Below are 14,216 nucleotides of genomic sequence, written 5' to 3' on the forward strand. Positions count from 1 at the left end.
TTTTCCTATTTTTATTTTCTAGGAATTCCATTAAGTTGTCACAGGGGACTTGTCACTTTTTATTGTCCCCTGTATTTAGTTGTATATTCATTTCTCTTCCACTTCTCCATTCACCGATCCGACTTGCTTATGGTGGTTTATTTCTATGGGTGTTTTTCCTTTATTATTATGGGCTCGTACATGTAAGAACTTCATTCAGGGAAGTCCTTAAGGCCTTAATTTAAGGTGGTTCCTCCCAAATTTGCATATTCTCCTCACAGTTACTCTGGAGGTCTCTCCAGACCAACAATCTTTTTTTTTTTTAATTTAATTTTATTTATTTATTTGACAGAGACACAAGTAGGTAGAGAGGCAGGCAGAGAGGGAGGGGGAAGCAGGCTCCCTGCTGAGCAGAGAGCCTAATGCTCGATCCCAGGACTCTGAGATCACGACCTGAGCCGAAGGCAGCAGCTTAACCCACTGAGCCACCCAGGCGCCCCCAAGGACCATTTTTTAATAAAATTCTTGCCAAGGATTTTGTGGACAACACGGGCAGTGTGAATGCTTACCAAGTCTGCGTGAGAACAAGCTGGTGGTCACAATCTTAAGGCGACGGTCTTTTTTCTTCTCCACCGAAAAACAAGGTCAAAACAGGGCGTTGTTGGTTCCTCATTCAGAGGTTCTGTCACCTTTCAGCATTCTGAAATTTTCTATCACCTTTCAGTATTCTTGGCTTTCTGTGGGGGGTAGCCAATGTGACGTCCCTCTCTGCTCAGGCTTGAGGCTTTGTTTCCTAACAGCCATTCTGCCACCCCGTCCCCTGCACGTAGGCCCACTTTGCTAGAGACTCATTAAAACAAAGCTTAGGCCACCAGGGATCAGCAGTCTCTTGGGCCGCTGTTCACTTCCACACATAATTACCTCCCAACTCATGTGTTCCCTCACGTTTAGCCCCTAGACTTTCCCTATTATTTTATTTTGCTTCCTTAGCTATGCATTAGAAAAGTTATATTTGGCATTTTTTTCCGGCCTTCTTATATGTTTTGAACTAGATAGTTATTTTCAGGTTATACATTCCTCATATTGTCATAAATAGAAGTCTCTGGAGAAATGTAGTTTACTTTGGCTTTTGTTTAATTTCAGTTCAGCTGTTGTATCTTTCTCCAGGCATACCCTGCCTTTTTTCAAGAAGGATTTGAGGGAGTTTATGAAACAGACAAATAGAACGAGTTAATAAGAGTTACTAGGCATGCTCAGAGTGGAGAAAAGTATTACCATCATTTGAATGAATATAGTTACTTTGATTTAATGGCTATAAAATATGGTTCTAAGTTTCTTGGCTTCTGAAGTGAGGAGGAATATATGACAAGTTTTAACTGGGATTAAGCAGTTAATTTAAACTGCTCAGGTCTTTTTCCCTGTTATCAGATTTTGAGAGAGAAGTCTTACATTTTACATGGGGTGATAATTCTGAAATCCTACATATCAGGATCACCTGGTGATATTTTAAAAATACAAATCTACCACCACCGCTTCTTGCCCCTAGAGATGTGGATTCACAATGATAGCTTGTTCTCAGAAATAGGTTGCTGGAATCATCTAGGGATATTTTGCTAGTAATCTGGTTTGGAAACGATGTAGAAGGTACTTCGAGTAAGATGACTGAACATGATTTTGATGACCTTTGACAGCAATGGCAGAAGTGGTTTGTAGAGGTGTTCCTATCATAATCTTTGATAGAAACTGAAAGTGAAATTAAAATACATTTCTTTCCCCGTGGAAGACAAACCTACAAGGGCCTAAGATGCTGTGAATCCAAGCATATCACCATCTCATGATCTATTTTGATAGACTTTTGAACACTTGAGCTGTCTCATTCAAAATATCATTTCCCTTAACTCTTGATGGGAACTGATTAGAGTTCATATCAAAAGTATACTTTCTAATATAGTTCTGATGTACTGGTATCCAATTAGGTTTAGAAAGATAGACCTATAGGCTGAAGACATTAGGCAGGCTATTAATATGTTTAAGAAATATTATATAATGAGTATTGATGAGCTTGGCATTAGATCCAATAATTACTTTGTGTACATACACAATATAGATTTCTTTAGCTCAGAGTCCCCCCCCCCCCCGCCCGCTGGCCCCAGAAAAGATGGCACAAAGCATCTACTGAGCCCAGCATTGTAGTGGTGGTGGTGGTGGTGGGATTCACTAATGTTCTCAAGAAGGGTCTAATTCTAACCATTATGATTTCCTAAAATCCCCCAGGGGGCATAGCAGGCAAATGCATCCTGGATAGCTGAATAAATTATCCAGTTCTCTAAGGAATCCTTTAATATTATCTAGTGAATGCTCTAGAATATCCACTACTGATCATAATTTTTGTTAGAGTGAAAAATCCCTTCTTCCGAATGAAAGGTAGAGCAGGTATATTTTTAAGTGTAACTTGGTTCAAGATAATAAACCCTATAGGCACATTTCCTTGCCCTCTTATTTGAAAAGAGGAGACAAGCTATTGAGATTTGTTTGCTTATTAAAAGTTGTTATCTGATTCATTATTCTGATGGTGATAGCAGAACGCACATTTTGTAACCAGGGATTTCAGTTTCTTCTAGTTGCTGTTTACACAATCAAAGATCAAAGGTCAATGAATGAGTAAACAATTTTTCTTTGTTCTAGACAGATTACTCCTCAAGGTGAAAAAGTACTGTGATCAAAGAATATGATGATATGACATTGAGCTGGCTTACTTTTTAAAAATAAAGTACAATGCAAGCACTACCTTGCAATTGCACAAACACAATGTGGGTTTTGGTGTTTTTATTTTGTGTGTATTTTCAAGTGACAGTTCTTTCTTGCATACAGAAAAACCAAAACATAACTAGGTAGCCTTGAAGGAAAACAAAAAAAGTATATGAAACTTAGTTATTCAATATACTATTAGATGGAATCTCTTTCTATAGAGATTAGAAAACAAAAAAGAGGGATACCTGGGTGGCTCAGTCATTTAAGCATCTGCCTTGGGCTCAGGTCATGATCCCAGTGTCCTGGGATCGAGTCCTGCATCTTGCGTCAAGCTCCCTGCTCGGTGGGGAGTCTGCCGCTTCCTTTCCCTCTTCCTGCTGCTCCCCCTGCTTGTGCTCTCTCGCTTTCTGTCAAATAAATAAAATCTTTAAAAAAATCAAAAAGACTTTAAGATTGGCATTTTTACAAAGATAAATGATACAGTTACCTTTATTTTTTTTAAGATTTTATTTATTTATCTGACAGAGATCACAAGTAGACGGAGAGGCAGGCAGAGAGAGAGAGAGAGAGAGAGAGAGAGCGCGAGCAGGAAGCAGGCTCCCTGCTGAGCAGAGAGCCCGATGCGGGGCTCGATCCCAGGTCCCTGAGATCATGACCTGAGCTGAAGGCAGCAGCTTAACCCACTGAGCCACCCAGGCTCCCCCCAGTTACCTTTATTTTTTTAAATGAATGTTATTTTTCCCTTTGTTTAGGAAAGTAAGTCTAAACCAACAACCTTGAAGCCAGTAATTCTGGATGAAATTGTCGAAGCCCACAAAGAAAAGGTGAAGGAAGTGATAATGAGAGAGAGTGTGGCACCTAAGGAGCACCTCAGACTCTATGACAAGTATGACTTCCTGGTCACCAGAAAAGCTGAGCAAGATGCTGATGCTTTCCTTGAAGAAAACCGTAGTTATGAGAAAATAATGCAAGAAATTCGCAAATACCAAAAACTAATAGAGGAGATACAGTACACATCTAGAAAGGTAAAGGGTCCATTTTGTACAACTGTTCTTTGTAACTAGGATCTTTTCCCAGTTTTATGAGGATGTGTTTTTAGATCATACAGTGAAAGAATCAGACCATAACTGTGAACAGGGAAAGTACTTATTGCCTCTCTGTGAACCAAGCATTGTGGGAGACCCAGGATATATAGAAGTAGACAAAACAGTGTTCTTGTCCTCACAGAGCTGAAAGTCTAGTACTTCAAGTCTGACTTCTACTTTATATAATTTGTACTTTATATGATTTGACCCCTCAAAAATTCCAAGAGCTTAGTTTTGTTTTGTTTTTGTTTATTTGCTTTAGTGTTTATAAATCTTTCAGAAAATATGGTAATCACACCAAAATGTGATTACTTCTGTTCCGTAGGAGACTAGTAATTTAAGATTTTTGTTTGTCCTTTTTCATAGTTTCCAAAATTTCCACCCGAAATACGCATTACTCTTCTGTACAGAGCAGATAGAACATCTAAATCCCCCACTGTCTCTTTAGCAATAACTCAATTCTCCAAAGTTCTTATGTCCATTGTTGTCCTGAGATAGAATTGGCTTCCAAGATAACAAACTCTTGAAGGAGATTTATCCAGAGGATGGTTGTAAAATACAAATGGGAGGTTAGAAAATCCTGCCTGCATCATATTAAACACACATGCACACACACACACACACACACACACACATCACACACACACACACACACACACACACACACACACAATATTGTGAGAAAGGCAAAATTGTGGGAATCTTTTCTTTTCATGTTCATTAAACTTTTAATACTTCATGTTGCAGACTATTCGTTTAGGAATGTTTGAAATGCGCTGTGAGGAATTAATCAGAGCTTTGGTGAAACGAGCAGAACTTATTTGCGGAAAACTTATAGCTAAAATGTTCCGAGATCATCAGGAAGTAAATACAAGGTATTTATGTGATACTGGTATTTTTTTTTTCAGGGTATTGTTGGATAGAATCAATTGTCATTCAAATAAAGTTATAGATTAGAACACTGTCATCATTGACCCTCCAAGAAGATGATGTCACACTTACTTCTACTTGGCTTTGTCATTTTATGATTATTATTAGTTTTTCACCACAAATGCACCTTCCTGATTGCTTGAAATAAGGTGGTAGTAAGAAGTGTTTTCAGTTTTGTTTGCACAAGTCAGATAGGTGTTCTCTAACATCACTAATGTTTTAAGTTTGTATAATCAATACACAAAATGGATTTTCAAAGTGGATTTACCCAATAGTTGTCCTGGGTCCTAATGGATCCTCAAATTTAGAATTTCACTTACTGGGATTACTCTTCAAGGCTAATAACTTGTTGTCTTAACTAAAAACTTATTTTTTGACTAACCTGGGGAATTTTAGGAAAACTGACTCATGTTAAGTAAACTCACGGAATGCTAAGGTATAAACAGAATGCCTCTGTATGTAGGCAAGATGTAGAACTAGTCTTGAATCAACAACTCGTGTTCGTGTTGCTCTGGGAACTTTTTCTGGTATCAGTCACATGGAAGACCCCCCCCAATCAAAAATTTTGTAATAGTTATGGTAATATGGGAAAAAATAGATCATTAAAAAGAAGATTTGGGCTGTAAAAAAGCCTGAAGGAAGCTTGTATTTGGCACAAGAGTAGGTGCTTATATTCTAAATATGAATATAACTACTGTAATATCTAATATCTAATGTATTTAATTTACTAAAATAATATATAAGTTATATATAACTACTATAAGCTATAGTCTTAAGGGGAAATAGAAATACAAACCAGTAAGTTACAGTAAGGTTCAGTAAATACTGTAGTGAGCCACAGACACAGAACAGAGAAGGACATGATTAATGTCCTTCACAGCAGAGATTGGGCAAGTGGGAAAAAATCAGGGCAAGCTACGAGGAAGATATGTGAATTCATTTTAGAGCATGAGTACTGGGAGTCTTCCAGGTGAACAGTGTAAATAAAAGAATTCCAACTAGAAAAAGTAACATGTAGAAGGGTGTGAGGTGTGAAAATGGATGGTGTTATTTGAACTGGGACTGAGCTGTGTCACTGGAAAGAGGAAGGAGGAGTGAGGGGTAAGGCTGAGGCAGGACGGGTACCTGCGCAGCCAATCTAGGAACCAGAATCCCATATTCAACTGTGAAAGCACTTTTCCTTTAAAAGTTCTGGGAGAATAGTGAAAATGTCTTTTACTTGTAGCTCTTCATGCTGAGTGAAATATTTATTTTAATTTCATAGCTATCTTCTCTGTCTCTTAACTGTCCCTTCTGAGGTTGTGCTGATTCTGCTTTTCCCCTCTTTCTCCAAACCATACCTCTCATCACACACGGGATGTACAAAGGACATATCAGGAATATTAGAGGACCAGTCAGATACAAGTGCCTCGACTTCTTGCCCCTCTGTGTCTCACCTCAATTCTGCAAGAACGCTTCATTCCTGTCTCCCCATATTTTTGGGAAAGAGTCTGTCGCACCATTCAAAGTTCTCTCTGCCTATGGGCTCAACCCTCTTGGCTCCTATCCTTCTGGAGCTGGTTCTACCAGTTGCCCATGTCCTCTGTGTCTCCCTAAAAATCTCTCCTCTGCTGTGGATTCTGCCTCTCAAACTTACAACCATCTTCAGAACCCTCTTTCTTCTTCCACACTCCCCACTTCAACCCAAATTCACAACCATGCTGTTTCTTTCTCCTTCACCTCATAACCATTCTTCTTCTTCTTCTTTCTTCTTCCTTTTTTTTTTTTTTTTTAAGAGAGAGAGAGAAAAGGTAAGGAGAGGGAGAATCTTAAGCAGGCTCCATGCCCAGTGGGGAGCCCGAGGCAGGGCTCAATCAAATGACCTGACATCATGACCAGAGCCAAAATCAAGAGTCAAAGTCTTAACTGCCTGAACCCCCGAGGTACCCCATCGCAGTCAATCTTCTTTAAGAAATTTCTACATGTTTTATCTGGTCTTTTTTTCGCTTCTACCCCCCCCTTTTTTTTTTTTTTTTAATCTCACAGTAAGTTCATTATATGGGCTACAACCCAAATAAGTAGGAAATGTTTGCATATTACTAGAGGTTTCTGAGCATAGAGGTCCATGTTAACTGTTCGCCACAAGTAGAGTTAATCACTCCCTTACTTAGGACTACTTTTTTGGTGCTATCTCAACTAAATCTCTGGTAGAGCCCCTAAAATTCTAGGTCAGAAGTGATTGTTTATGGCCTTGTTTTCTATACAAGATTATGAACTGCTTGAGAGTCATTATTACATCTTCTACAATTCTCTCTCTCTGTCACTTAGTATTATAGTTGCAAATGTAAGAGATGATCATTAAATGTGTATTGAATGAATAATGGCACAAATTTTTAGATGTCATATAGATAAGATCATCTTACTTTGTTTTTCACATAATGGCACATTTAGTATATAAGAATATATTTAAGAATAGGGCGCCTGTGTGGCTTAGTGGGTTGAGGCCTCTGCCTTCAGCTCAGGTCATGATCGGGTCCTGGGATCGAGCCCCGCATCGGGCTCTCTGCTCAGCAGGGAGCCTGCTTCCCCCTCTCTCTCTCTGCCTGCCTCTCTGACTAATTGTGATCTCTCTCTGTCAAATAAATAAATAAAATCTTAAAAAAAGAATATATTTAAGAATAAAACTTCGTTACATAAATTGGTTTTGTCTGGTATTTCAGATTATGTGATGAATTTGAGAAGATAGCTGAAAAAGCTCTTAGCACTCCTCCAAATACAGCAGAACTAATGGAAATGAAGGTATTATTTATAAACTTTATAGTCATATGTGTGTAAGTTGTTTCCCCAGCTGTTATTAGTTAATTATCAACATGATAATACAATAACAAATCACTGCAAAAGTTAAAAGAGGCTTAAAATAATGTTTTGTTTTGTTATTCTTAGCTCATGAGTCTACAGTTTGGTGATTCAGGCTGATGCTCCTGGCTGGTTTTGCTCACAATTGGGTGGGTCACTCAGTTGGGTCAGCTAGTTCTCAGTTAAATTGACTAGCAAAACTATCTTTGGCAATTTGGCTCTGCTCCACTTGTCTCTTAAATTCCAGCAGGCTTACTGGACGTATTCTCACGGCATGGTAGAGACACAAAACCACCCCCAGGTGTACAAATGCTTTTCAAGTGTCTCTGTGCATCACAGTAGTTAACATCTCATTGGCCAAAGCAAGTCACATGGCCACAGCATGAGAAGATACCACAGGGTATGGCTATTGGGAGAGGTGAAATATCGGAGCTGTTTGTGTATTGTCTACCAATATTTTGGGGAACGATATTAATACTTACTACCATACTAATAGGCATAAACCAGGACTGTCTGGGCAACCTGAGATATGTGGCCATCCTTAATTTTTTAATCAAATATTTAATCTTTAATAATTTGTTTTTATAGGCTATTTTGGTTATACATTAAAAGTATCTGTGGTAATTTGCTGAAATAAGTTTTGAGCATAGGATTTATGCTACTAAAAATATTAGGTAAGTCTCACTTTAATCATTTTTGGTGTTCCTTGTGTGTTAGAAAGTCATGTTATAACTGCCTAATGGTAAGTAAAACAGTATAAAACAACTAGCTAATCACCATTTTATTTTACTCCTTTTTCATTCTTATAACAAGATTGTATAGGACTTACCCCATTTTCCACCCAGCATTCCCAAGATCTAAAATAGAATCTTTTCTTTTTTAGATTGTAAAACAGGTAAGCAAACCCAGCAAAATACGTAAAATCATTCAAAACTTTGTATAGGGAAGAAATTACAAAAGAAGTGTAAGTGCTTATGTACATTCTTTAAATTAGTCATTTAAAGAAAAGTTTTTAAATCATTAGAACTGACTTTACATATCAACATTTAACTAAAAGAATTCTGTTTTCTTTAAAGTATTTGTACTTGCATTGGTGTTAGCATGTGAATGCATGTGTATGTGTATTTGATACACACATCTGTATATGATCACTTTTAGATTTTTATATTTTATATTAGTTGTTGTGGGATGTCAAGTGACACTCTGATCATGGATGATTATATAGTAGTTGGAGAATTCCATAACTGTATATGCCTGTGGAAAAAATAATGCTGAGTAGGAAGAGTGTCATTTATTTACCCTCCTAGCCATCTCTCGAAATATTTACAAATTTGGAGTTATTTAGTGTGAATTTCTATCATTCATCACAATCTGTAACAGAACTAGCAAATAGGATTCATGAACTGATATTTAAAATATTTCTGCATCTTAAAAAAGTTTAGTCACACAAGAGTAAAATAACTTCTCAGTTTATGCAGTACTGAAATCAGTCATTATCAGTTGGGGAAATAAAAATCCATTCATTTGAATACACAGAAATCTGATTAATCACATTATAAAAGTATATTTTCAGTTAGATATTTATTTACTTGTGGAAACCACCATGGTTCCCATCTTATTTGTTTGGATTTATAACATAATATTTCGTCTTGTCAGAATGGTATATTAATGAAAGACTTTTAGACAGTGTTTTTTTTTCTTTTTAATTACAAAAGTAAAATTTTAAATAATATGGGATTTTACAAAGTAGAAAACAGAAGCAGAAGTTCATCTTTTTCCATAATTCTTTTCTTTAGAGTAATGATTTTTTTAGTGTGAATTCTGCTCTTTCCAAACATACATACAGTATTAAGTCTAAATAACACTAGAGAGAGAGAAGAAGAGAGAAAGAAAAATGAAGATTAAATAGACTTTTAAAAACATGAGAAAAAGAAGCATTTACTTCATAGATAGGGAGGTATAGACATAGACAAGGGAAGCTGGATATAAGTAGTTACAGGTAATTGCCAGTCTTCTCATTTTTCAATGGGGAAGCAGGTTTCCTTCAACATTTATATTATTCAGATATATAAGTTAACGTGTGTCAAAAGAGCTTTGAGAGAGCTCTATGTTTATGTGTATGTGCACATATACATGGGCACATGTCTGTGTGTGCTGATGCACACACACACACACAGACATACACACCCTGTGCATTCACCACCACTTCCCACAGATTTGCTTTTGCAAAAACAAAATCATTACTCTGCTGCAAGCTACTTTCTTCACTTGACAACGTACCTTCTTTGTATTTCTCCTAGGTAACAAGGAATCTTAGTTTTTTCCAAGATTAGTAGCTAATTACTCTAATATGATTTATTAAATGATCTATCAGTTGACTCCTAATTTTAAATGCATCTTTTCAACACTCAATTTCCACATGTACCTGGATCTAGTTCTGACCTCTGTTCTTCCTCCTCTATTCCTCTGACAGAACAAGAACCGTTTAAATAACTATCTATATGTATTATATTTTCATATTTGGCTACTCACTATCATTTTTTTTCATGATTGTCTTTGCTACTCTTAAGTATCTATGATTTCAGAGACTATTAGAATTATGATGAATTTTGTTTTTTAAATTGCCCATGCAGTTTTGATTGAAATTCCTTTGGTTTTATACTTACTAGAGGAGAATTTACATCTCGAGGATGTTACATCTTAACATATGTTTTCACATTTATTCAGAACTTTTAAAATGTCCCTCAATAAAATATTATCATTATCCTCATACAGATTTAGCACACTTCTTATTATATTTGCCTATAGCTATCTTTTAGATTTTGTAATTAAGAAAAGTGTAGCCCTGGTGACTGCTGCAAGTCTACAATTTGACATTTGTTATGGTGGTGATTCAACTAATACTTGTTTCCCCCAACAAGTCTCTGAGAGCAAAGCCATGGTCTGTTGGTTGTCACACTGAATTGCCAGCTCCTGTTGGCGAGGTGTCAGGCACTGGAGGTGGGCAATAGGAGGTGCCCCAATATGCTACCGTGAAAGAATAGGTGATATTACCCTGCTTTATCTTTCCCAGAAACCCATAACACTCTCTGGTTTTCCAGTGCTTCTTATGTGTTGTTTAGTATTTTCTGTTTTTTCCCACTGCTTTTGTGTAGAGGTGCTTGGGAGTGATGACAGGAAAACTGCTGCAGTCTTCTGTCTTGAACTGAAAAGTCTACATTTCCAACAAGTCTGTGCATATTCATGCTTCTTTATACATAGCATTTCCACAGCCTATGTTTTGACTTAAGCTGTTCCTTAAAATGCCTTTTGCAACTTTTGTCTTCCTGCAGGCTTATATTCAGAAAGTAGAGACAACGGACATGGTCGAACTGGGCCAGAGACTGGTGGATTCTAAAAACTGCCTCGCCTTCCTCATTGAGTGCACAAACTTTTCTCCAGCAGACATTAGGCTCAATAATAATGTGTTTCAGTGGTATGGAAGAATGGATGAAATTTTTGATGAACATAGGAAAATCATTAAAGAGAAAACAGAACAATATCAAGAAGGCCTTAAGGTTGGCATCACAGATATTTTAAATTATTTTCATTTTCTGGAAATGCTTAAGTTTCAACTTATGTGGCATCATCAGCTCTGTTTCACAGGTCAGATATTTAAACTTTCTCATGCCATCAATTTTAGAGGAAGATGGTATCTATACTGGCTCGATATATTACCATTTCTTGACTTTCCAAGGGTGAAAAATCCTAGTATACTGCCCTCAAGTGACCATTAATAAAAATAGTGTTTATCTTATACAGTTTATAGTACTTTTTTGAGTTACTTTCCTTATTTAAGATCAAAGCTCTCTCAGCGAAGTGTGCCTTCACACACACTAAATCACCTAAGGATTGTGCCCAGAGTCCTCCCTCAAACATTCAATAACTCTCACCTTCTCTGGTGTCCTCCATAGAAGACGGTTTGTGTTTTTCCCCTCATCTACTTGTCCAGTCTCATCATCTACCTCCTCCACTCCTCATTCTTGACTTTTTGCCAACCCTGAGCAACTTTTAGATCCCTGGCCTGCTACACCTCTCCTCTCTCGAACATTCTCTCCATTTGCCATTGAGCGCACCCCTGGCCCACTCACGTGATTCTCATGCACTCAAGTGACTCTCTCAGAATTCCTCTCGCCACACCTCAGTTCTGCTGCTTCTCCGCTTCCATTACACTGTGACACATCTCCATGGATAATTACCTGATCATGATGTTGTCATTGTCAGGTGCGTCTCCCCCATGGGCGGTCAGCCCTTTGATAGGGGCTGTTTCATTGTTCCTTTTCTCCCTTTACACCATGGCCAGTGAGGTGCCTGACACACGGCAAGAGTGGGAGCACTCCATGGCTGTGTCTGGATAAATGATTTCATATACTCAGTTTCACCGTAAAAATGAAGAAGCTGAGGTTCCCAAAGTGAGGAGACTTGTGCCAGGTCAGCCAGGAGAGATGTCCCTTATAGCAAATCACGTTACGGCAAATGTGGTTAATTGACAGAACATGCTGGGAGACCAATTCGCAGGCTTAACCAAAAACTTTTATTTTAAACAGTAGTCTGTGTTTCTGTTGTGCATTTAGGTCATTGCAGATTTTTTTTTTTTAAACCTGTAGAAAACATCATGAATCACAAATATTAGACACGGAAGTTATAACAGATTCTTAGCAAACTGTTAGGTGGCCCAGAATTATCTATACTTTGCCATAAAGTATACTATTCTACAAACTTCCTGTAATGTTGAGGAATTTCATCTTCTCATTTTCCTTCCCCCACTGGACCAGAACTATAAAATTTCCATGAACTAAAGAAGATAGAAATCAGCCTAGATAATCCATAAAATAGAAAATCCATTTTTTAATAACTCAGAATTTGACTTTTGAATATTTTATTAAGAGCTATATTTTTAGAGCCATTTAACTTAGAGTGCCTTACCAATGATAATTTTGTAATGAGCTTTTCTCATTAAAAAAACAAAAACAAAAACCACACACCTGTTTTATGTTGGAAAGTTAGAGTTTTTAGATTTTAAAATCCAGATATATTTGTCTTGCACATTTCCTGTGAAGAGAGTCCATAGGACAAGAAAAATAACCTTGGAGTATTTTGTTTTAGTAACCAAAAATTGAAAAGATACTGAATATCAGAACACAAAGAAAATCTGGGTTTTTTTCCGGTTGTTTGTAAAAATGCCACAGATCTTGTTATAGCCCTTAAAAAACTGGAGCTTTCTTTTAACCTCATACTTGATTATTATGAATTTTAAAAAATTCTTATAAATCATTTGTCAGCACACATTCTTTAGCATACTAAAGAATAATACTGTTGTTTAATCCATTCTTATTCTACTGGTTAAAATATCTTAGATTGATAAAACAAAGTTAACTTTATCTAATTCCTGAATTATAGGAAGCTTAATTCATTAATTTTAAATCCCAACTCTTAAAAATGCTGCATGTTTTAGATCCTTGTCCTCTTCCAGATGATTCCTCTCTTTTTGCCTGTGACAAAATAGAATAATAATTCTGATAATCTTTACAAATACTTGAACTTTCTTGCAATGCTTAGGGGTTTTACCTTTAAAAAATCCTAACAACAAATATTGTTTGTACTAGTTACGGTGTGAACGGTTTGTGGAGGAATTGGAGAGTTATGCTAAACAGGCAGAAGAATTTTACTCCTTTGGAGACCTTCAGGATGTACAGCGATACCTGAAAAAGGCTCAAACACTGAATGGAAAGTTGGACTTAGCAGCAGACAAGGTATAATTTCAAAATTTTTAAGAGGATAAATTAGTTCAAAAGAAAGAGCTTTGCGTTTGTATTGTATATTCACCTTTTAAAAAAATAGATTCAAATGAAAGTTCAAGTACCTTGAGAGAATAATATAAATGGTGCAAATATCACTATGCTCTACACCTATAACTATATAACTTGGTATGTTAACTATACTGGAATTAAAGATTTTTGGAAATAATAAATGGCAAAAATAGATCTTATAGACATGCTTCGAGGAGAAGCAGCATTGCTGTTTTCTTTTGGTAGTTATCTCAGTGGCCTTTGCCTTTTATTTGAAAGATGGAGTGATATTTCCATCTGCTTATTTTTTATTTTGCATCATTTAATCATTTATATCATGTGCTAGCACCTGCTTACTCATTACAGTTTGCCCATCTTCATAGAAGGAGGTATAGATTTGGTGACTGCGTTTTGAAATTACGCCCATTATCTTCTCCCATTGAGCCACCTTTTCCCTGATATTGCTTTCTCATTAGAAGAAGCTTGAGGTGGAAAAGCCATACCCTTTGCCGAAGGAGATGTTTGAGATTTTTAATTGCATTTTTTAATAAAAAAGGGAAAAATATGAAAGCAGACCATATTATGATGCTTTCCCATTTTTCTTATATCGAGGGATTTTAGTATCTTATTAGTTCAGATAATTAAATAGTTTATAATAGTCACAGAAGTCTGAACACAGGTAGAGAAAACAGAAGCTGTAGATTTTAGAATTCTGTGGCCACTGAAATTTTGGGTAACCTGCATAGTTTATATACCTAACTCACACTTTTCCAAATCTATAGATTTCTCCTTTAAACCATCCACATTC

At 36.7% G+C, this 14,216-nt stretch overlaps 1 protein-coding gene across 2 annotated transcripts in view; it reads left to right on the plus strand.

The window, feature by feature from the left end:
* Positions 1 to 14,216, plus strand: part of DNAH7 (dynein axonemal heavy chain 7) — a 275,773-nt gene that overhangs the window by 59,483 nt on the left and 202,074 nt on the right. For both annotated transcript variants that reach the window (XM_032860188.1, XM_032860189.1), the window contains 5 exons: positions 3,483 to 3,755; positions 4,563 to 4,690; positions 7,445 to 7,523; positions 10,913 to 11,137; positions 13,226 to 13,372. In XM_032860188.1, coding sequence (XP_032716079.1) covers positions 3,483 to 3,755; positions 4,563 to 4,690; positions 7,445 to 7,523; positions 10,913 to 11,137; positions 13,226 to 13,372 — 852 coding nt within the window. The remainder of the gene's footprint in view (positions 1 to 3,482; positions 3,756 to 4,562; positions 4,691 to 7,444; positions 7,524 to 10,912; positions 11,138 to 13,225; positions 13,373 to 14,216) is intronic.

This window comes from Lontra canadensis, unplaced genomic scaffold (genome assembly GCF_010015895.1).
Source record: "Lontra canadensis isolate GAN:19392208 unplaced genomic scaffold, GSC_riverotter_1.0 scaffold18, whole genome shotgun sequence".
NCBI lineage: Eukaryota > Metazoa > Chordata > Mammalia > Carnivora > Mustelidae > Lontra > Lontra canadensis.